At 38.9% G+C, this 25,124-nt stretch overlaps 1 protein-coding gene across 2 annotated transcripts in view; it reads left to right on the top strand.

Moving 5' to 3' along the window:
• The window catches only part of pdik1l (PDLIM1 interacting kinase 1 like), a 30,761-nt gene extending 6,098 nt beyond the window's left edge, over positions 1-24,663 (top strand). Inside the window, exons 2-4 of one of the 2 annotated variants that reach the window (XM_073034580.1) lie at positions 2,183-2,484; positions 3,010-3,746; positions 24,503-24,663. In XM_073034580.1, coding sequence (XP_072890681.1) covers positions 2,183-2,484; positions 3,010-3,746; positions 24,503-24,506 — 1,043 coding nt within the window. In that variant the 3' untranslated portion in view covers positions 24,507-24,663. Of the gene's footprint in view, positions 1-2,182; positions 2,485-3,009; positions 4,956-24,502 lie in introns of those variants that run through there. The other variant, XM_073034581.1, reaches the window with a different exon arrangement.
• The last annotated feature ends 461 nt before the right edge of the window (positions 24,664-25,124 follow it).

Below are 25,124 nucleotides of genomic sequence, written 5' to 3'. Positions count from 1 at the left end.
GACTGTTTACTCTTTTCCATAGATGGTGCCTGGCCTGCTGAGTTCCTCCAGCATGTTGTGAATTTTAGCTTTTAATAGTGCAAGTTCACAATGAGTTTCATTTTTATTTGTATAGGTGCAGCTTTGTTCTATAATGACATAAATTCTAAACTGCAATTACAGTTTTTTTTGGTCTTGCACTGTACATTTCATAACATATGTACGTGATGATAAACCTGATATCTGATGTGATTACAGGAGATAGTACGTAGGGATATGAGGATGGTGCTGATGCTGGGAAATTAGGAAAGCTTCATGAATTTTTGGAACAAAGGAGATGGTGAGGAAACTTAATGAAAAGGTATACATTTAATCATGTCAGGAAGGATTTTGAGGCAGAGGTGAGGGGAATGTGAGGATGGAACTTTAAGTTCTAGAAGCATTGGAGTCATGTTGGGACAAAATTTGTTTTCAGTAGCTGTTGTAGGTGGTTTGGAACTTGTGAAGTGATGGGAGTTGACAAAATACTATGGACATTAAAGAGCTGAGTAGGTGTCACCTGTGCAGTACATTTCTTATAAAATTGATGGGCATTGACAATTTCTGTTTTGATTGTGATAAAATCTCATTTTTAGACCACTGAAGTGCATGTATGCAAATTTGCATGTGCCTTAATGTTACTTTTGTCCTGTGCATTAGAAGGTATATATCTTTTACAATTACTGTGCAATAATTATTGAGCAAATACAATTTAAGATCATTGTAATTGTTCAAAGATTTTATGGATCTTTAAGCAATGTTTTGCTATAGGAAATCTCCAGATAATCTTTACACTTCTGACAGTATTGTGAAATCATTGCTGTGCAAAATTTGAAAATGGATTCCATAATAGTTTTCACAATTAAAAAGCTGTAGATTCATCCATTTAATTGTTAAAACATTATTTTCAGGGAAATGCAATGTTATGAAATTCATCAGCCACATCCAATGTTAACTCAAAAGAGAAATGTTTTCATCTTTTCTTAATATTGTACTTTCTAAAGTGCTTTTTAAAGAAACAGCGCTGGAACTCTAAATTAACAAAAGGTAGAAACAGATACCATTTATGAAGGGAAGGTCAATTATGGCTGATATTCCTTAAACTTAAGCTATATACAAATTGCCCTCAAACTTTCAATATTTCAAATAAATTCTAGCATTTTTTAAAATTGGATTAATAATGTAGATCTAATTCACATTTTGAATTATCGGATTCTTTTAAAGTTGTTCATTTGAGTTTATTGTCACGTAGCATTACACGTAGGCAATGGAAAGATTGTTTTCAGGAGCTTCAGAAGCACATAACATCATACAAGTAGAATTCACAGGGGAAAAAAAAACTTTTTTTAACAAGAAAACGCAATTAGAACAAAAACAATCTATTTTAGTGTAAAGTGATTAGAGGTCGTTTGTGATTAGGGTTGTGCCAGTTAGTTCAAGAACCAAATGATTGAAGGGAAGTAGCTGTTCTTGAACCTGGTGGTGTGGGATTTCAGGCTTCTATACATCCTGCTCAGAGATTACTGCAAAAAAGTAACAGACAAATTGTATCACATTTATGGTTCAGGCAATATGGGCATGTGTACGATAGTGATCTAACGGCAGTTGCTGTGTTCAGCTTTTGATTTGTGAAACAATTTGAAACTGGTTTGAGCAATTTGAACCTGCTAAAAAGAATAATGTATACATGATTTGAAATTGACAATTAATATTTGTAGGTTTTAGTGGCTAATCTTTAGTATAGCTTGCATTTTGAAAAAGCTTGCCTTTACTAACATCTTTTGATTTGCAATTAGCAGTTTGGAAATTTTAAATATTAAAAATACTATTAGGCTTGAATGATCGCAGATATTAAATTTACAGTTGTAGCATGTTATTGATTAAATTTCTATTGAGTAGCTGCTGAACATCAATAATTTAGCTGGGCAACAAATCCTAGCAGCTTAACATAAATAAGTTTTAGATTTAACATTTGATGCTACAGTTGTCACAGGGTATAAGGTTTATTAATATCTCGTGGGCTAAGTAATTTATTACTGAATGTCTATGTAATATTAATAATACAAGTTATGCCTCCTAAGGAATTTGAACCTTAAATGATTTTAACAGAAAATCTGCAATCTATTCAAAAGTTGTAATTAATGGCTTCTGATTTTCTTTCTAGTTATTAAAAAAATATTCATGGCGAGTAGAGAACCAAAATACAACTTGGTGCGTGAATTGGGACGTGGCAGTTATGGTGTAGTGTACGAAGCAGTGGTGACAAAGACGGGAGCACGGGTGGCAGTGAAGAAAATTCGGTGCCATGCACCTGAGAATGTGGAACTGGCCTTGCGAGAATTTTGGGCATTAAGCAGTATCAAGACTATTCATCCTAATGTGATCCATCTAGAGGAGTGTATTCTGCAGAAAGATGGGGTGCTTCAAAAGATGACTCATGGATCATCTTCTTCTCATTATTTAAAGGTAAAATATTTTCTGCATCACAATAGTGTTACTGGTAATTTAATTGTATGAAATGGGAATTGATGCCAAATACGTGGCTGAAAACAACTTTTTTCAATTTTAAGTATTATTTTGTGAATCTTTCAAAGACAAAGCTCTTTTTCTGCAGATATTAGGTTCTGAATATAGAGGGGTAAAGGGATTGACTCTAAAATTTATTTATTAGATGTAATTATGTTGTAATAAAGTTTAGGTAATCAAAGCATGTTAAATAGCAAATGATTGCTTAAATTTCCATGTTATTTCTGGTTTAGTAATACCTGGGTTTCCTTAAGACTTTTTTCCCCTCTATCATAGGCTATAGATGTCACATAACTGCTATCGCACTTACCAGTCACCATAAAAATTACCTCTGGGTTTAGCATGACACAATGTTGAACACAATTCCTCTGAATAAGAAGCTGTGTTCTTTATAGAAATCATTTTGGCAGGTCAAAATAATAAATAAATAGAATAATAAATGTTATTTTTATATATTTTTTTAAGCTGGTGGAGACTTCACTGAAAGGGGAACTAAGCTTTGATTCCAGGAGCTCGTACTACCTCTGGCTTGTAATGGATTTTTGTGATGGTGGAGACATGAATGAATATCTTCTTTCACGGAAACCCAACCGTCGGACCAATGTTAGTTTCATGCTGCAGCTCAGCAGTGCCTTGGCCTTTTTGCACAAAAACCAAATTGTGCACCGGGACCTGAAGCCAGATAATATATTGATTACCGAAACCAAATCGGAAGCTGAAGGAGGAGGTCCTATTCTAAAAGTGGCAGACTTTGGTCTGAGTAAAGTGTGCTCAGGGTTGGGAGCAGATCAGAAGGAACCAGTTAATGTTAACAGATGCTGGCTTTCTACAGCTTGTGGGTCAGATTTTTATATGGCACCTGAAGTTTGGGAAGGTCATTATACAGCTAAAGCAGATATCTTTGCACTGGGTGTTATCATCTGGGCCATGTTGGAAAGGATTACCTTCATAGATTCAGAGACAAAGAAAGAACTTCTAGGTGGCTATGTGCGTCAGGGGTCAGTGATTGTACCCCTTGGAGAAGCGCTGTTGTTAAACCCCAAGATGGAGCTTAACATTCCTGTTAAGAAGAAGTCCATGAGTGCAGGAATGCGACAGCTAATCAAGGAAATGCTAGCAACAAATCCACAAGATCGACCTGATGCTTTTGAACTTGAACTGAGGATATGTAAAATCACATGCAGAGAGTGCAGCCGGACTGCGTAAGTCTGAATGCATGTGAAAATAAGTTGTAATGAACTTTACCAGATGTTTCTAAATTGCCAGCAAATTTTGTTTTTTGCCAACCCTGTTGCCCAAAGTGAATGTTCTGAAATAGTTAGCTGAAAATTTATTATGCAGTTCTAAAAATGCTGCTGTTCTTTGGTGCCCATGTCTTGAAAAGCAACCGCACTACTGTCAGGTCCCATTTGACAATTTTTTGAGGCCATCTACTCTTAATCTTGTAAATCTCTTATCAAATGTTGAAGGGCATAATCTGACATATGATTTCTTGTAATGCTTTTCTTGAAGGAATATGTTCTATGGGGAATTTACCAGGTTTTTGTTCAGGGTATCTGAAATGTCTTGGTCATTTATCCACGTGTTCACTATTCCCCGCATTGTCCTTTACTAAACTGTCATCAATGGTGTTTTGTGCCTAAAATTGATTTTGGTCTCCTAATCAAACCTTACTCTTTACATTTTGAGCTGTTACCCCCCGCCACACCCCATCTCCTCAGTCCTTGAGAACTTTTGTTAATATGGCAGGTTTTCTGAGATTAAAAATTGCATTGATGGCGACCAATGCCGAAGTAATGTGTAGATTGGGAAGTCTTTGGGATGACTGACCGTGCTAAAGATCTTACCAGATATACTTTAATTTATTTGTAGCCTGGCATTTAATTGAAATGATGATGCTTTGCCTCATTGATGTAATTCTGTTACCAATGATATTATTTTGGAAATGGGCATTACTTATCAAAACCTGCACACCTGGTGTCTGAAATTTTGTGTGTAACCCTTGCATGTTTGAATGATTTGAACTAACATAACACTGAGCTAAAGGGAAGAGTTTACACAAGGGTAATCCTGAGATGTCTTTAAACCCTTAAAAGAAAATTTAAAATGAATTGAGGATGCATCTGAGTACTCTGTTAACACTTTGTCATTGCCATCTTGGTGTGGTGAGAGCACTGTACATCAAGAATCAATAGATCAAATGAAAGCTATGTACAAAAGAAGATGGGAGTAATAGTGATGTATTAAATTACTTTAGGCTAGTTGGAAAAATTCAGGGCACTATCTTAAGTGGGTTACATTTCTACTGAAAACACAAGTGTATTAAACTATATAGAGTTTACTGTGAAATTTGTAAGATTGTGTAATTTATTCCAAATGTAATATGTACAAATAAAGTTATGAAAACCGAATTCTTTATTAATGAAGTTTGCTAATTAAAATGAACAGTTGGCTGACTAAGAATTTTATCTAATTAGTTTAGTGGGGGTCATTTTTCTATAAGCCTGCTGCTTTAAGTTTCATACTAAATCCATAATTGGTAATGGGGAAGCTAATATGGAGGGAATTTTGTCGTACCAATTGTCAGATTATCTATTATCAAAAATTATAAATCACAGGGAAATTGCCCATATAAATTTTAAGTACTGTAGTATATAAGGTTTTAAAGTTTTAAGGTTTTTGTTTTAAAGCTGCTTCTGTCAAACTAATGAAGTTCAGATCATGGTGGTAAAGTTTCGTGAGGATTAGATTATAAAAGGTAGCTTTATTTGCCTCATGTATATTGAAGCATACAGTGAAATGCGCCATTTGCGTTAATGACCAACACAGTCAAAAGATGTACTGAAGACAGCTTGCTAGTGTCGCTATGCTTTCGGTACCAACATGTCCACAACTTATTAACCTTTTATGTCTTTGGGATATGGTAGAAAACCAGAGCATCTGTTTTTCCAGGAGGAAATCGATGCAGTCAAGGGATAATGTCCAATTCCCCCTTACCGACCTGTAATGCGTTCTACTAACTGCTTAGCTGCCATGCCATCCTTATGTAGCTATTTACTTCATTCTTTTTTTTGGGTTATTTGAGTAATTTGTTCTTGAGTAAATCTCTCAATGCCATTTGATATTACTCGTTCAAATCTATGTGACCATGTATATAGATGGATTGCGTTCAGCTGGGCCATTTACATTCAATAGCCACTTGATTAGGTGTACATTTCATTTGTGCAAATATCTAATTGGCTCAATGCGTAAAAGCATGTAGACTTGAGCAAGAGGTTCAGTTGATCAGACCAAATATCAGAATGGGTAAGAACTGTGCTCCAAGTGACTTTGATCGTGGAATGATTGATTGTGCCAGAGTATGGGTGGTTTGAGTATCGCAAAAATTGCTGAACTAGGATTTTCATGCACACCAGTATAGAGTTTACAGACAAAGGTGTGAAAAACAAATGACATTCCAGTGGCTGTTCTGTGGGCAAAAACACTGTTAATGAGAGAGGTCTGAGAATGGCCAGACTGGTTCAATTTGACAGGAAGGCAACTTAAATTTGTATAACCATGCATTATGACAGTGGTGTGTTGAAAGAGCATCTCTGATTGGACAATGTATCGAACCTTGAAGTTGATTGGCCACAGCAGTAGAAGACCACGAACATACACTCTGGATGCTCTAATAGGTACAGGAGTCCTCCAGTAAAGGAGGCCCAGAGTGGAGATGTCTGTCTTTCTTTACATTTGTAAAGTTTATTCAATAATGATGGTTGTTCAGATAATACTTTAGACATCAAATCTGGTGAAAATACTATGAGATATATATTGGCACTTGTAACTAATTATACTTTAGCGATCAATGTTTGTCATGGCTGTCCTATGTGACTTGACAGCAAAGTTTCTCCTTGTGAGTACAGTGGATTCATATTTTTTCACTGTAAATATTTGGGTCCTTTTGATTAATGCAAGAACAAAATATATTTTACCATGTGGAAACGGTAGTTGGTCTCTAATACTAATGTAACCTGCTATCAAGGAGAAGTAGACCATCTTGCAGCATGGTGCGCTCATAACAATTTAGAGCTTCATGCTTTCAAGACAGTGGAAATGAAGATTGAATTCTGCTGACAACTCGCTACCTGCTCGCTTGGAAATTAATGGTCAGGCTGTGTTTGTGGTTGAACCATTCAACTTCCTGAGGACTACCATAATCAATACATTGATGTGGGACAAGCACATATGCTCACACCAGGAAAGCCCAGCAGAGATTGTTCTTCCTACATCAGCTTAGGAAATTTAACATTTCAGGGCATATATGATGAATTTTTATTCAGCCATCTTTGACAGTGTTGTGACTACCTCTGTCACCATTTGGTTTCCCACTGCCTCCCTCTCCAAATCCAGGTTTCAGAAAGTGGTCCACACAGTGGAGAAGATCATTGGCTATCAGCTGTTCATCACCAGAGTGAAGAAAAGATAGAAAAGTTACCGATGATTCCACCCACGTAGCAGTCACCTTTTCACCAAATTGCCATCAGAGGTTTGCTAGAAGTCCATCACCATGACATGATCTCTCCAAAGCTTTCCTGTAGCTATCCAACTTCTCAGCAAAACGCAAGTGTAATACCCTGTCTCTGCACAATGGCCTTACCTACTCTCCTTGTTCTGTTGATAATTATTGAGTCTGTTCATATGTTCACCTTAAGTTTGATTATTGATGATTGTGCATGTGACCGTTTCGCTAATTGTTGATACCTCATGGCTGTTCGTACTACTGACTTGTAAATTGTTGGTTGCTATTGTGTTATCTGTTATGGTATTGTCCTGTGTTTTATGCTTGGCACCAAACTACAATCAATTCTGGTATGTTTCACATACTGTCAATAAAATGATTCTGATTCTAATCTGCAATTCTCAGATCCACAGCTAATCCTTCTAATATTTAACTATTTTCAGCCAGTGTTCTCTCCTAATGGTTTAGGATTTCAATGGAGCAGTACTTTAAAGTGGCATATCAAGAATGCTCATCTAAATCCTGCGGATTTTCATGATTAAGATACAGAAGTAATCAATTTGCTAATCCATCTGTTTTGGGATATATTGTTCCAAATGATCCCACCTTGGTGGATAAATCATTGGTCATAGTCATGGAACATGGAGCAATCTCCTTGGCTCAGCAAGTCACAGCAGTCATCAACAACTTAAATTATATTATTCCTATAATGAATTCATTTTTTTAAAATCCCAAACCACCACCCCAACCTTCTTTGCTTGTTAGTCTTTGTGGGTGCTTCTTCACAGATTGTATTCTATTTCTTCTTTGTACTGAGAATAGCTGCAAGAAAACAAACCTCGGGGCAGTGTATATTGACACTTGGGTTCATTGAAAATAAATTTACTTTGAATTTTGAATTGTAGAAAACAAGAAAACAAAGTTAGTCATATTTATGACAGTTAATATGCAGAGCCTGTACTGAAATTCCAGTTTAATAGCAAAATATAAAGCAATTTAATGTTTTCTTGAATTATACAATACAAAGAGTTCTATAGCTATATAGAAAGGGTAGCAAGGAGGAGAATAGGTCCTATTAGAGATCAGTGGAGTCTTGGAGTACTGTATACAATATTTGTCACCCTGTTTTGAGAAAGATGTTTAACTGGAAAGAGTGCAGAAAAGATTTGAGAGTGTTGGCAAAACTTGATCTGCGTTGAAGGGAGAGGTTGGCCAGGCTAGTGATTGTAAGAAAATGAGGGGTGACCTTGTAGAAACGTTTGAAATTGAGAGGCATAAATAATCTGGACAGTAACCGTCTTTTCCCAAGGTAGGGAAGTTCAAAAGCAAGAGGCATGGATTTGGAGGAGAGGGCAAAGGTTTCAAAGGGACCTGAGGGGCAGAAGGAGTGGTTGAGGCAGATGTAATAGTATAATTTAAGAAACATTTAGATAGGTACAAGGAAAGGCCAAACATGGGAGATTAGGACTATCAGACAGGACTAAAGGACTATCAGGAATTGTTGGACTGAAGGGCTTGTAATGTATTGAAATGCTCTGACTCTACAAAGTCTTGTACTTATCCAGTGTCAGAGGGGTAAATCTTATAATAATTAGGTGGTCCTGTTGTTTTTTCCATGGTTTATTTGTTTGTATTTGAGAGGAATTGAACTAAGTTTTACTGTTTAACCTTCTAAATGGAAGTAAAATTTATTTAACAACTGCTATTTTCAGTAAGTGTCTTGATCTGCTCAGGCAAGTTCAACTGAAGGGGTTACTGCAAAAACACAGAAACTGGTAAGCTGTACCTGTGCCAATGAAAACAAGTAAAAACAAGGTAGTAGGCAAAGAGTGGGAATAAAGAGGGCCTATTCTGGTTGGCTGCTAGTGACTAGTGTGCTGCAGAGGTCAGTGTTGGGACTGCTTTTCATGTTATATGTCAGTGAAGGAATTGATGGCTTTGTGGCCATACTTGCAGATGATACAAAGATGGGTGGAGGGGGCAGGTAGTGTTGAGGAAGCAGGTAATCTGCAGAAGGACTTAGATTGGGAGAATAGGCAAAGAAGAGGCAGATGGAATAAAGTGTATGGTCATGCACTTTGGCTGAAAGAATAAAGACCATAAGACATAGCAGAATTGGCCCATTCAACACATTGAATCTGCTCTGTCATTTCCCCATGGTTTAGCCAGAGGGTGGTGAATCTATGGAATTTGTTGCCACAGGCAGCAGTAGAGGCCAAGTCATTGGGTGTATTTAAGGCAGAGATTGATAGGTATCTGAGTAGTCAGGGCATCAAAGGTTATGGTGGGGATAGGCAGGAGAAGTGAAGAAGGAATCTAAGGGGAAAAGCACTATGGGTAGCTGTGGAATTTGTTGCCACAGGTGGCTGTGGAGGCCAAGTCATTGGGTATATTTAAGGCAGAGTTTGATAGATTCTTGATTAGCCAGAGCTTGAAGGGATACAGGGAGAAGGCAGAAGATTGGGGCTGAGAGGGAAAATTGATCTGCCTTGATAAAATGGCAGCAGATTCGATGGCCTGATTCTGCTCCTATATCTTATGGTCTTACGAGTATGTAACTGAAAGGTTCGGTAGAGACCAAGGGTATACATCACTAGAGAATTGGAGAATAGATCTGAGGCTAGAATTGCAACTTTACCAGATCTTTTCTGATCCCAAAGTCTTTACAATGTAACTTGACTCGAAGCCAAAGAGTTAATGGAAGTCTAAATCAGCCAGAAATGAATGATCTACCAAATATTGTTATTCGTGCTAGCCAGTCTACATGTACTTATTTAAAATGGACATCTGTTTACACAGCGTAAAAGATTAGCTTGATGTGTTTGCTGAATCAGATGTAACTGCTTCTTGAATTTGAAGGATCCAATTGGAAGCTGTGTTGTAAATGCCTTATCACTGCTAAATTAACCGGACGTAATTTGCTTCGTTTGACTTTACAAGGATTAATCTAAAAACCCATATTAGGTGTAGTTTTATTGATCTATAATAACCACTGGGAAATTGGTTCATGAACCATTTTAATGATGTATATCAATAATTTATTTTTGTTTATAAATTAACTGCTGATGGTTGCATTCTGTGCTCTTATTAAACAGATGTTCCTTAAAATAAATGAAATGCTAAGAAATATATCCACACTCCCATCTTTCAACTGTGAGGCTTCTAACTAGGTAAAAACAAGGGTCTCTAAATTCTGTAGGGAATTTGGTAGCAACTTCTTTCCCTGGAGACTGATAGTTATGACAAGTTCACAGGTTATAATTAAGGCAAACAGATTATAGATGTTTGAGGATTATCTGACTATGATGCGGAAGGGAATAAGAAGTGTGTGCTGATTTCTTTTTTTGATGCATTTGCTATTTAATCCCTGGATATACTACTGGTTGTATGAGATTACTGTGATGATGAGCAAATGTAACATTGAGTAAACTACCACACTCCATCTGGTCAACAGCTTTGTAAATCATTGCTGACACATCTAGCAATGTCTCTGACTTTCACTAAATAGGTGCAGGTCCTCCCACAGTTATGAACCCCTGACTTATGGACACCTGTACGTACAAACCTTGGGAGACAAGCAAACTGGATTGGGATGGATTTTGGAGGCTGCGGGCATGATCTTCCAGTTGTGAATGGGGCATCTCTGTGTGTCTTCTCTCCTACCATCCCCTCCAACCCCAATGTCTCCCCATGAGCTACGACAATCGGACTGAGTTGAGCTGATCTGAGGTGGGAACTCTGAGCAGACTCACTGACACAGTTGGTCTCCCTGTGTCTGCTTGCTCTCCCATCGCAACTGTCTCTGTGATCCTCTCCCACGTTTTACTTATTTCTGTCTTATGAACTGTTCAAGTTATGGACAGTTCTCGAGAGCGATCAGAAGCTGCAGGATGATATGTACACACTGCTATGAAATCTGCAGTAGTGTTTTTAAGTGGGATCTATTGTGTTTCTTTGTTTTGTGGCTGCAAGAAAACGAATCCCGAGGTTGTGTATGGTATGCATACTTTGATAATAAAAGTACTTTGAACTTTTAACTTTGTAGACTCTGGAAGTCTTGTGGGTAGAAAAGTGCCAATGCAATGGGATGTTCTGTTAAAGTTGTTTAAGACATTGGTGAGGCCTAATTTGGAGCATTGTGTGCAAATTTGGTCACCTACCTACAGGAAAGATATAAATAAGGTTGAAAGAATACAACAAAAATTTGTAAGGATGTTGCTGGGTCTGGAGGACCTCAGTTATATGGAAGGCTTGAATAGGTTAGGACTTTATTCCTTGGAACGTAGAAGACTGAGAGGACATTTGATAGACGTATACAGTAATATGAGTAGCGATAGGGTAAATGTAAGCAGGCTTTTTCCACTGAGGTTGAGTGGGACTACAAATAGAGGTAATGGGTTACGGGTGAAAGATGAGAATTTAAGGGGAACATGAGGGGAAATATCTTAATTCAGAGGGCTATGAGAGTGTGGAACAAGCCGCCATTGCAAGTGGTGTATGTGAGCTTGACTTCAATGTTTAAGAGAAATTTGGATAGGTATATGGACGGCAGGGGTATGGAGGGCTACGATCCCGGTGCAGGTTGATGGGAGTAGGCAGTTTAAATGGTTTGGTACTAATTAGATGGGCTGAAAGGCCTTTTTCTGTGCTGTACTTTTCAATGACTTATTGCAAGCACCCTCTGTACGTGGGCTGGTCTGAGGGTTTCCTAGCCTATTAGGAAGAGTGGGATCATAAGCATTGACACAACTGAGCTGAATTAACTGTCTTCCAGACTCCTGTTAGATGCAGCATCTTTAAATATAGAACTGAAAATTGCTATATCCAGAGCCATTCTAGAAAAGCAAACCCTGAAAACAGAGGGTTAAATTGATTAGCTCCATCTCCACCTAATCTATCCAAACCACGGCTCCCTGTTCTGTCGATAATGAAACCAGTGTAAACAGAAAGTTACAGATATGCAATGTTCAATGAAGCTGGTGTATTTTTAAATGTTGTGTTTACTTTCAACTTTAACCAATCACATTCAGCAAAACTACTGCTCCCAAATTTGGGCCTATTTCCTGGTTGTGCTGGAACTCCACTGAATTTCTTTGTCAGTCACATACCAGTTGTTGATTTAAACAAGAAAAGAGCATGAATCTTAAAGACTAAGCAATTGAACCAGGTTTTGTTAGCAATGGTGGAAAGTTGTGACAAAATTAAAACTAATATTCTAAGAAGAATTTGACAGAAATGAGAGCAAGAAAGCATTCTAGATATTAGTAAATGAGCTGGTGTCTTTTAACTTTGGAGTATGTTGCTAAGATTCATGAATGCTAAATATTCCTGTGTTAGATAGCTAAAGTATCATCTAAAGTGGACAAACTTGAAATTGATTGCATGGTTTTGAAAGGTGTGGCTGAGAAACTAAAAAAAACTGTTGGAGATTACTGGTGCTGGTTTGGGAAAAGACCTGTCATTTCGGCTTAAGCAAAAGACCTATTCAGACTCTTCTTATATTGCAGTTGGTCTCTGATGGAATGACACTGCAAATAGAACATCTCCTGACTTGAAGGCTTTCTTCAAAAATGGAGAATATTTCTTTTTTTGGAGGGTGTGTGTGTACATGTTTCCCTCGTTTTCAGGTTTATAGGGAATACATGGGCGCTATGGTTATGTAGTGGTCAGTGCAATGCTACAACAGCTCAGGACATCAGAGAGGATTCAAACTGTCAGGAAGGTAAGAGTAACTCAAATAACCACACATTGCAACAATAGTGTGCAGAAGAGCATCTCTGAATGTACAGCCTTTCAAACCTTGAAGTGGATGGACTACAGCAGCAGAGGACCACAAACATGCTCAGTGGCCAGTTTATTCGGTACAGGCGGTAACTAATAAAGTGGCCACTGAGTGTGAACGTACACCTTCAATGGATTGGAGTATGGGTTTGAGTTTAATTTAGGTTTTTCATTCTCACAGTTGCCTGAATTCCTCAGATGATTGGATGTGATTGTGCAAGAAAGACCATTCCACTTGAAGCAAACTAATCATAATTCTGCTTGGCAGTGAGGCGCATGGGATTTAAAACAAAGGCAGCTCAGCTGTTAAACTTGTTGGGACAGGATGGAAGGAAGCTAAAACTGTATGTCTTCTTAAAGAAGAACTATCTTAATAGGAATAGAAATAAGACAATCAGCAAGACCAAGGAGCTGATTGTGGACTTCATGAAGGGTAAGATGAGGGAACACAAACCAATTCTCCTAGAGGGATCAGAAGTGGAGAGAGTGAGCAATTTCAAGTTCCTGGGTATCAAGATCTCTGAGGATTTAACCTGATCCCAACATATCCAAGCAGCTATAAAGAAGGCAATACTGCAGCTATAATTTCATTAGGAGTTTGAAGAAATTTGGTTTGTCACCTAAAACACTTGAAAACTTCTGCAGATGTACTGTGGAAAACATTCTTTCAGGCTGAATCATTGTCTTTTTTGGGGATGGGGGGCAGTTTACTGCTCAGGACTGAAAGAAGCTACAGAAAGTTGTAAAGTTAGTAGTCAGCTCCTTCTTGGTTACTAGCCTCTGTAGTATCCAAGACATCTTCAAGGAGAGGTGCCTCAGAAAGGTGACATCCATTATTAAGGACCCCTGTCACCCAGGACAATGCCCTGTTCTCATCAGGAAGGAGGTGAAGAAGCCTGAAGGCACACATTAAGCAATTCAGAACAGCTTCTTCCCCTCTGCCATCCTAAGTGAACATTGGACCCATGAACACTACCTCAGTTTTTTGATATATAATTTCTGTTTTTGCACTATTTTACTCTATTTAATGTACATATAATGTTGTACATATTTTTTCTATATTATCATGTAATGCATTGAACTGCTGCTGCTAAGTTAATAAATTTCATGACACATGCCAGTGATAATAAACCTGATTCTGAATCATACAATATAGGAGCAGAATTTGCCTATTCACACAATGAGTTTGCTCTACTGTTCGATCATGGCTCTTTTTATTTTCTCCTCCCCATAATCCTTGACGCCCTTGCTAATGAAGAGCCTATCAAACTCTGCTTTAAATATACCCAATGATTTGACCTCAACTGCCATCTATGGCAATGAATTTCACAGATTCACTACACTGGCTAAAAAAAATAATTCCTCCTCATATCTGTTATAAAGGCATATCCTTCTATTCCAGGGCTGTTAACCCCCCACCCCGGTCCATGACACTCCCACTACTGGAAACATCTCTGCATGTCTACACTATCTAGGCCTTTCAATATTTGGTAGATTTCAATGAGATCGCTCTTCATTTGTCTACACTCTGGCCCAGAGCCATCAAACGCTGTTCATACATTAACCCTTTCATTTCTGGTACCATTCTCATGAACCTCCTCTAAACACTCTCCAATGTTAACATTTCTTTCATTCTTTGATATTGCTCAAAAAACTCCCAAGTGTGGTCCGACCAATGCCTTACATGGCCTCAGCATTACATCCTTGCTAATATTGCATTTGCCTTCCTTATTACTGACTCGACCTGCAAGTTAACTTTTAGAGAATCCTACACTAGGACTCTCAAGTCCCTTTGCACCTGAAGTTTCTGTATTTGCTCTTTGTTTAGAAAATGGTCTATGCCTTTACCAGAGTGCACAAAAATACACTTCTTGACACTGTATCCACTCCTTGCTTCCTCAACACTACTTGCCCTCCACCTTTTTTTGTATCACACTCAAACTCGGCCACGAAACCATCATTTCATTATCTAGATCATTAATACGTAACCTGAAATGTAGTGGACCTATGAAACACCACTAGTAAACAGCAGCCAACCAGAAAAGGCCCCCTTTATTCTCACTCTTTGCCTTCTGGCAGTCAACCAATCTTCTGTTCATGCCAGCATTTTTCCTGTAATACCGTGGACTCTTATCTTGTTTGGCAGCCTCTTGTGCAGCACCATGTCAAAGGTCTTCTGAAAATCCAAGTAAACAACATCTACTGACTTTCTTTTGTCTATTTTGCCTGTTATTTCCTCAAAGAATTCCAACAGATAGGCAAAATTTCTCCTTGAGGAAACCATTGGCTAACATTGGCCTATTTTATTATGTACCCTCAAGTACTCCATTATATCATCCTTAATAATGGATTCTAATATCCTGCCAACCATTGAAGTCAGGCTAAATGGCCTATAATTTCCTGTCTTTTGTTTCCCTTCCTCCTTAAAGAGTGAAGTGACATTTGCGATTTTCCAATCTTCTGGAACCATTCCAGGATCCTCAGAGTTTCCCAAACTGATGTCATTGGACTCTTTGCTTAATGGTATTGGTCCATGCATAAAAAAAATGTTGGGAACCAGTGAACTAGAGATTCTTGGAACATCATTGTTAATATCTCCATAGTCTTGTCAGCTACCTTGTTCAGTAATCCAAGGTGAAGTCCATTTGGTTCAGGTGATTTATCTACCTTCATAGCTTTCAGCTTCTGAAGCACCTTCTCCTTAGTAGTCTCCTCTGCCTCCTGACACTCTTGAATTTCTGACATTTAGATTGTTGAACTTATTTAAGAACCTAGTGGTAAATGGTTGTGTGGATTTTTCATGAAGAGCTTAATAAATGCGCTTTGGTTCCTTGGATTCCTTTCTAGTTAATCAATAGTTATGTTAATCTATACTAGTTTATTACAAAAGAAAAAAGAAATTAACCCCTACCAAGACCAAAGCTGTTCATTAAGGAGAAGAGGGTAAATACCTAATAAAAATTAATAATAGCCAACATCTGAGTTTAAATAATGAATTAAAGGTTTTGAAAATAATTCAGAAAAGGTCCCCACAATGTTTGAAAGTCTCGACGAGATTCAGAAATTGAACAACGAATCTTCTCTAAATCTAAACATGACATAACATCACTTAACCATTGAGTATGAGCATGAGCATAATATAACTTGATTAATTTATATGAATACCAGAAATGTAATTATTATTATGAACAGATATAATGTAACTGGTGTTTTTTAAAATCTTTTCTGACCTCATATACTCTTTCTTGTACTCTATATTCCTCTATGTAGAAACTAATAAAAATATTGGAAAAGGATTCCTTTCTAGTCCCTGCCTTTATCTGTATACTGACCATCTGACCTCCCCACTCTCGGTCCTAATGCAGGGGTTCAACCCCATAGCATTGAGGACAATTGATCTCCTCTCATTGATGCTGCTTGTCCTTCTGATTTCTTCTAGATTACAGCACCTACAAGTTTCCAGTGCCTCCATGTTCTAGCGTTCATTATTTGGGATCTGAGTTGATCTTGTTGAGTTGTTTTCTTGGAATCATATGGTGAAATGAGTTGGGCTGTTGTCACCTGGACTCGTTGCCTTGTGCCTTGATGGTGTGTGGTGCAAGTAATTACCTTGGACATTTTTATTGGGAATCACAAGACCCTGTTGGACGATGGTAATGCAGTATACTGCAAGTCTGGTTCACCGGTTCATTGACAAGACTGACATTGCCTCAGTTGTGGCGAGGACTAGGCCGAAGCCCTGGCATCATCTGTTGCACCCACCCAGGAAATGCCTCTCTGAGGCATTCTGGAAGCTGGCCGCTCCCATCAGTACTGTGCTCTGGCGTTCACTCGCTGCTGCTCTCCAGTGTTCACTCAGTGGAAGAACAAGCTGAACTAGGACTACAGGGATGTGGGCTATATTATATTTTTCTTTAACACTATGTTTTTTTTCTGAATTTGTAACCATATGTGCTATTTGAGGTGTATGTAGTGTGCTGTGTGCTGTTGATAATGTGTGTTGCACCTTGGCCCCGAGGGAACTCTTTCATTTGGCTATATTCATGAATGGGTGAATAATAATTAAACTTGAATTTGATCTTGAACTCTATCCAGTGGACTCTATTCTGGGTAATTATTTAATTCTGAGGTTCAAGTTATTCTGTGTTACACATATATCAATGGGTAGAAATTTTACCCTAAACTTTGGGAACTGGAATTGATAGGAAGGGAACATGTTTAGAGCATGATTATTTTTAGAACATAGAACATTCCAGGTCAGTTCCAATTTTAACCTAGTCCAAGATAAACCTAGCCCTTCCCACCCACAAAAAAATCATTCTAAAGAGCAGTAACAGTAAAAAAAAAACTAAATCAAATTAATACTTGGTGTGATCACCCTTTACCTTTAAATCTGCATCATTTCTTTAAGGTACACTGCAGTTTTATAAGAAAGTCGGCTGCCAGGTTGTTCCAAGCATCTTGGAGAACTTGCCATAGAACCATAGAAAATTACAGCACAGAAACAGGCCTTTTGGCCCTTCTTGGCTGTGCCGAACCATTTTTCTGCCTAGTACCACTGACCTGCACCTGGACCATATCCCTCCATACACCTCTCATCCATGTACCTGTCCAAGTTTTTCTTAAATGTTAAAAGTGAGCCCACATTTACCACTTCATCTGGCAGCTCATTCCACACTCCCACCACTCTCTGTGTGAAGAAGCCCCCCCCCAACGTTCCCTTTAAACTTTTCCCCCTTCACCCTTAACCCATGTCCTCTGGCTTCCCCCCCCCCCCCCCACCTCAGTGGAAAAAGCCTGCTTGCATTCACTCTGTCTATACCCATCATAATTTTAAATACCTCTATCAAATCTCCCCTCATTCTTCTACGCTCCAGGGAATAAAGTCCTAATCTATTCAACCTTTCTCTGTAACTCAGTTTCTCAAATTGCCATAGTTTTTTTTTGCAGACTTTGGCGGTCTCGCTTGCTTCTTTCTTTCCAGATAATCCCAGACAGCCTCGATGATATTGAGATCAGGGCTCTGTGGAGGCCATATAAATTAATCTAGTGTGCCAAAGTCAGGCTGTAAAGTGATAACATTGGACTTGCTGCTGTATAAACTGATAAGTATGAGCCAATATTGATTTATCTATTGTGGTAGAGCTATAGAAATGGTGCAAGTGAATAATTGCAGTACACTAATTGGGCATAATGATAAATTTAGTTTACCATCAAGATATAGGACCTCTGTTATTTGACAGAATTTAGCGTGATAGGAATTGGGAAGACAGAGGTAATATTAAAGTCATGTTTACAGATGATATGTACAATAACATATGAGGGGTGATTGATAAGTTCATGGCCTAAGGTAGAAGGAGTCAATTTTAGAAAACCTAGAACATTTACTTTTCAACATAGTCCCCTCCTACATTTATACACTTAGTCAGTCCAGTGGTCGTGGAGCATATGGATCTTGGACCTCCAGAAAGTGTCCACAGCAGGGGTGCTTGATAAGTTTGTGGCCTAAGGTAAAAGGAGATGAGTTATACAGCTCTCGTTACATGCACATGCAGGCCAACTTTTTGAGTGATTATGCAGAAAGTTTGAAGTTAATAACTCCTCTCCTTCTACCTTAGGCCACGAACTTATCAATCACCCGATGAGTTATTAACTTCAAACTTCCTGTATAATCACTCAAAGAGTTGAACTGCTTGTGCATGTAATTAGAGCTGTATAACTCATCTCCTTCTACCTTAAGGCACAAACCTATCAATCACCCCTGCTGTTGACACTTTCTGGAGATCCAAGATCCGTATGCTCCACGACTGCTGGACCAAGTGTGTAAATGTAGGAGGGGACTATGTTGAAAAATTAATGTGCTAGGTTTTCTAAAATTGACTCCTTCTATCTAAGGCCATGAACTTATCAATCACCCCTTGTACTTCTGTTTTTGCATGTGGTAAATTGGATATTATAGAGCAGGGAGGGGTTCCCAGTCTGGGGTCCATGGACCACTTGCATAATAGTACTGGTCAATGGCATAAAAAAGGCTTGGAACCATTGTAATAGAGCAAAATAGTTAAACCATAAGGAAAGCGGTGTTGGCATTACTGAAAATGGATTTGAATCTGAAAAATTATCTGGCGTAATTTTGTTGGAATAGGCTTACAAGAGGATCACAACTTTGTTGCTTTTTGGGAGATTTGTGTGCCTCAGAGACCTGGAGAACTATGTTGCCTGGAGTAAGGGCTTTATGCTTTGGCTCTTGGTAGGGTCACCCACGCCAATCAGGTCTAAGTGTGGAGGACAGACTCAGAGTGGTCCACCGGTCCTCCAGGTTTGAGGGTTCAGCTCAGGGTGAACAACCTTGACTGGTAAAACAAAATTGTTATGGAAACAACAATGAAGAATCTTCTACTTCTGAGTGTGACGATATTCCTGAGTGTCCACTTGGGACTTTGCAAGACTGACAGTAGTGAAAACCGAGAGGAAGCTATGACATGATGAAGGAATCCCTGTACACCGTCAGAGATGGAGGACCTTCATTGCTGCCCTAAGACCAGAGGCGTAATGTGCAAAAAAAAACAGGTTTGCAGTTTAATACTTTGCAGGGGTTGAGGTAGCAATGAGGGAACATCTTTCTGGATCTGGAGTACTGAGACAAGATCAATGTCGAAGCTGAAAAGAGTTCAGAATTCATGCCACTTCCATGTGTTGGAGGTACTTTATTCATTTTATAGATGGTTTAAAAAAATGATGTGGCTTTTCCATTAATCATTGAAAATCTCTACAGGGTTTTGTTTTCTCTCTTTATAAAATATCTTTTTCATGGTTAGTTATAAGAGATTGGGAGGCTAAACTACATTTGTTACTTGGAATCTGTGTTTGTACATGTTAACCGTTTATTGCTATGTCTATTAATTTGAAACTAAATAAAAAGATTGAAGAAGAAAGCAAGAAGATCGCTACATTTGTAAATTTTCCAAGGTGGTCAGTTTCTTCAAATTTTCAAATGGATTCCCTGTATTGCACAAGACAGTTTAAAGTACTAGTCAGTGATAAATTATATTTTAGAACTTGCAACCAAGACAAATTGCCTCTGCTAGCGACCCTCGTGGATTTGTTATAATTGCATGATGTGCCCTCAGCTCCAATAATAATTGTTCCAAAAGTCGAAGATGTGTATTTGATTCTTTATTTGCAATTAGCAAACACACAATCTTCAAACTTTGAAACTTAAATGTACCCAACTGTAAGTGTAATTGAGCATTCAGAAAAAGAATTGACATTGGATAGTCTGAAGTTGCGAACTGCATTGAGTGAAGCACGGGTATGTAACTTATTCCCTTCGCTTTTACCTTATCTCCACTCATGAGTAGTTAACATAATAAATTGCTTCATAGAATACAATGCACATAGAGAAGAGATGAATGGCTCCTACACCTGCATTTAATGAAGGTTGTAGCATTATCGAATTAAATCTCACAGAGGCATTAAACTAACCTTGCTGTAAAATTATATCTGTATTTAAAGAAATAGTGGAAAAGGTCTTTCAGTGTTTTAACACTGATGTCTTCTCACATTGTTATTTTTCATTAAGAATTTTGTTTTCACAATGCCTGGTATGTTTTCCTTTGACATTTTGAAGCTGCTCTCCTTGTTTTTGATTTGCAAGCTGATATCATTTGTACTCTGCCCCATTTTATTCCTTCCTGGCATATTTAAATATTCACAATTAAATTTAATTAATAGAATTGCAGTGTAACAAATGTATTACAAAAGGTTTTTCTTAGTCTTCAGTTTAAAGATTTTTAATGAAAATAAAAGCCCATAAGAATTATAGGATAATTGGAATATTGTTGTGTTATTGTGAAATATACTGCAGAAATGTGGTGAATGTTCAAGGGAACATTTCAAGGGATATGTTCAAGGGATATTTGCGTGGCATTCTGCATAGGTACGTTCCAATGAGACAGGGAAAGGGTGGTAGGGTACAGGAACTGTGGTGTACAAAGGCTGTTGAAAATCTAGCAAAAAGAGAAGAAAAGCTAAAGGTTCAAAAAAACTATGTAATGATAGAGATCTAGAAGATTATAAAGCTAGCAGGAAGGAGCTTAAGAATGAAATTAGGACAGCCAGAAGGGGCCATGAGAAGGCCTTGGCGAGCAGGATTAAAGAAAACTCCAAGTCATTTTACATGTATGTGAAGAGCAAGAGGATAAGATGTGGAAGAATAGGACCAAACAATTGTGATAGCGGAAAAGTGTGCATGGAACCGGAGGAGATAATTGAGGTACTTAATGAATAGTTTGCTTCAGTATTTACTACAGAAAAGGATCTTGGCAAGTGTAGCGGTGACTTACAGTGGACTGAAAAGCTTGAGCATATGGACATTAAGAAAGAGGATATTCTGGAACTTTTGGAAAGCATCAAGTTGGATAAATCTCTGGGACAGGATGAGATGTACCCCAGGCTACTGTGGGAGGTGAGGGAGGAGATTGCTCAGCCTCTGGTGATGATCTTTGCATCATCAATGTGGACGGGAGACGTTCCGGAGGATTGGAGGGTTGCAGATGTTGTTCCCTTATTCATGAAATGGAGTAAAGATAGCCCCAGAAATTATAGACCAGTGAGTCTTACTTCAGTGTTTGGTAAGTTGATAGAAAAGATCCTGAGAGGCAGGATTCCTGAACATTTGGAGCGGCAAAATATGATTAGGAATAGTCAGCATGGCTTTTTCAAAGGCAGGTCATGCCTTACGAGCCTGATTGAATTTTTTAAGGATGCAACTAAACACGGTGATGAAGGAAGAGCAGTAGATGTAGTTTATATGGATTTCAGCAAAGCATTTGATAAGGTACTCCATGCAAGGCTTATTGAGAAAGTAAGGAGGCATAGGATCCAGAATTGGCTTGCCCACAGAAGGCAAAGTGTGGTTGTAGATGGATCATATTCTGCATGGAGGTTCGTGACCAGTGGTGTGCCTCAGGGATCTGTTCTGGCACCCATGTTCTTCGTGATTTTTAAAATGACCTGGATGAGGAAGTGGAGAGATGGGTTAGTAAATTTGCCAATGACACAAAGGTTGGAGGTGTTGTGGATAGTGCGGAGGGCTGTCAGAGGTGACAGCAGGACATCGATTAGATGTGAAACTGGGCTGAGATGGAGTTCAACCCAGATAAGTGTGAGGTGGTTCATTTTGGTAGGTCAAATATGATGGCAGAATATAATGGTAAGACTCTTGGCAGTGTGGAGGATCAGAGGGATTTTGGGGTACGAGTCCATAGGACACTCAAAACTGCTGCACAGGTTGACTCTGTGGTTAAGAATGCTTAAGGTGTATTGACCTTCATCAACCGTGGGATTGAGTTTAAGAGCCGAGAGGTAATGTTGCAGCTGTATAGGACCCTGGTCAGACCCCACTTGGAGTACTGTGCTCAGTTCTGATCACCTCAGTACCGGAAGGATGTAGAAACTATAGAAAGGGTGCAGAGGAGATTTTCAAGGATGTTGCCTGGATTGGGAAGCTTGCCTTACCAGAATAGGTTGAGTGAACTTGGCCTTTTCTCCTTGGGGTGACGGTGGATGAGACGTGACCTGATAAAAGTGTATAAGATGATGAGATGCATCGATCATGTGGATGGTCAGAGTCTTTTTTCCCAGGGCTGAAATGGCTACCATGAGAGGGCACAGTTTTAAGGTGCTTGGAAGTAGGTACAGAAGAGATGTCAGGGATGAGTTTTTACGCAAAGAGTGGTGAGTGCGTGGAATGGGTTGCCAGTGATAGTGGTGGAGGCGGATACGATAGGGTCTTTTAAGAAATTCCTAGATAGGTACATGGAGCTTAGCAAAATAGAGGGCAATGGGTAACCCTAGGAAATTTCTAAAGTGAGTACATGTTTGGCACAGCATTACGGGCTGAAAGGCCTGTATTGTGCTGTAGGTTTTCTATGTTTCTAAGTTAAACATTAATATTTCAGTTACGGAGAGAGGAAATGACAAATTTGTTTTCTAAAATTATTTAATTCAGTGAATGGTACTTGCATACCTTGGGGTACAATTATATGGAGAAATGTCCATTAAATTTTAAATATCTTGTAGCTTCCCCTATAGGGTAACTTTTCAATTAAGTAGATATTTGATTGTAAATGAATGAGTTGTTGAACATGGAAACAGTCCGATTTATATTTTCATCTGACCTCTGGGTGAAAAACGTTGTCCCTCAGGTTCCTATTTTCCTGCAGGGTTTCGCTTTCTCTACTTTTGATGCTCCCCTCGCCCTCACCTCTTGGCCTGAAACATCGACTCTTTACTCCTCCCTATAGATGCTGCCTGACCTGCTGATTTCCTCCAGCATTTTAAAGTTCAAAGTATATATACCATATACAACTTCAAGGTTCAACTTCTTGCAGGCAGCCACAAAACAAAAAGAAACACAATAGAATCCACGAAAAACGCCTCACACAAAGACTGTCAAAATCCACTGTGTGGAAAAAAGAACAAATTGTGCAAGCAGTAAGAAATAACACACATAACATGAGACCCAGAGCCCTGGGAGCCAGGTCAGCACTGAATGAGTAAAGCCTCACGGGGTAGTGAGCTAGATAGATAGATAGATAGATACTTTATTCATCCCCATGGGGAAATTCAACTTTTTTCCAATGTCCCATACACTTGTTGTAGCAAAACTAATTACATACAATACTTAACTCAGTAAAAAATATGATATGCATCTAGATCACTATCTCAAAAAACATTAATAATAGCTTTTAAAAAGTTCTTAAGTCCTGGCGGTAGAATTGTAAAGCCTAATGGCATTGGGGAGTATTGACCTCTTCATCCTGTCTGAGGAGCATTGCATCGATAGTAACCTGTCGCTGAAACTGCTTCTCTGTCTCTGGATGGTGCTATGTAGAGGATGTTCAGAGTTATCCATAATTGACCGTAGCCTACTCAGCGCCCTTCGCTCAGCTACCGATGTTAAACTCTCCAGTACTTTGCCCACGACAGAGCCCGCCTTCCTTACCAGCTTATTAAGACGTGAGGCGTCCCTCTTCTTAATGCTTCCTCCCCAACACGCCACCACAAAGAAGAGGGCGCTCTCCACAACTGACCTATAGAACATCTTCAGCATCTCACTACAGACATTGAATGACGCCAACCTTCTTAGGAAGTACAGTCGACTCTGTGCCTTCCTGCACAAGGCATCTGTGTTGGCAGTCCAGTCTAGCTTCTCGTCTAACTGTACTCCCAGATACTTGTAGGTCTTAACCTGCTCCACACATTCTCCATTAATGATCACTGGCTCCATATGAGGCCTAGATCTCCTAAAGTCCACCACCATCTCCTTGGTCTTGGTGATATTGAGACGCAAGTAGTTTGAGTTGCACCATATCACAAAGTCCCGTATCAGTTTCCTATACTCCTCCTCCTGTCCATTCCTGACACACCCCACTATGGCCGTGTCATCAGCGAACTTCTGCACATGGCAGGACTCCGAGTTATATTGGAAGTCTGATGTGTACAGGGTGAACAGGACCGGAGAGAGAACGGTTCCCTGCGGCGCCCCTGAACACTGGTTCATCCTTTGCTGTTGGCCTCAATGTCTTAATTTTGTAATTTGTGTGTTACTCTGGATTTCTGGCGTGCGAGAATCTCTTGTGTTTCTAATTGTTGCTAAATGTGTTACAGATAGAGGCTCCGTGGGCTGATAAAACACCGACTTTGATCTTTACCAGGCACTTGAGAAGCACTGATTGACCTGTTAGTCTTTTATAAAGCAAAACTTCACTTCTAAAGCAAGATATTCTGTTCAAAGATTGTATGCAATGTCTCTGTTTACTGATTATGAATAAAGCTGTCTTTACACTAGATAGTGATGTGGTATGCTTTTTTGTGGATCATTGTGTACGGGAGTTGAAGTGTTTATGTGGGAGCTCCCACATATTTCAGGATTACTAAGGAGGTTTTACAAACAATGGTTCAAAGCCCACTAGAGTTCATAACCATTCAGAAAATAGTTCTTCATCTGTCATAAAATGGTGGTGCGTTATTTTGGAACAACATTCCCTGATCCTCAATTTCCCAAATAAGGTAATCTACCTTTCAGCATTTCACCACCAACAATACTCTTCCCTCCAACTTGATATTGAGATACCATGCAATCAGTTTTATTTTTGTAAACTCCAGTGAGTAGTTTTAACCTGTTCTACTGCTTTTGTACATTAACCCTTTCATCTCAGGGATGAACATAGTGAACATTCTCTATGTCGCCTTCCTTCAGTGCGCAGAGCAAGTAGCACATGGCTCTCTG

The sequence above is a fragment of the Hemitrygon akajei genome, chromosome 32 (assembly GCF_048418815.1).
Source record: "Hemitrygon akajei chromosome 32, sHemAka1.3, whole genome shotgun sequence".
Classification (NCBI taxonomy): Eukaryota; Metazoa; Chordata; class Chondrichthyes; order Myliobatiformes; family Dasyatidae; genus Hemitrygon; species Hemitrygon akajei.
This window is presented reverse-complemented; position numbering and strand designations above follow the sequence as displayed.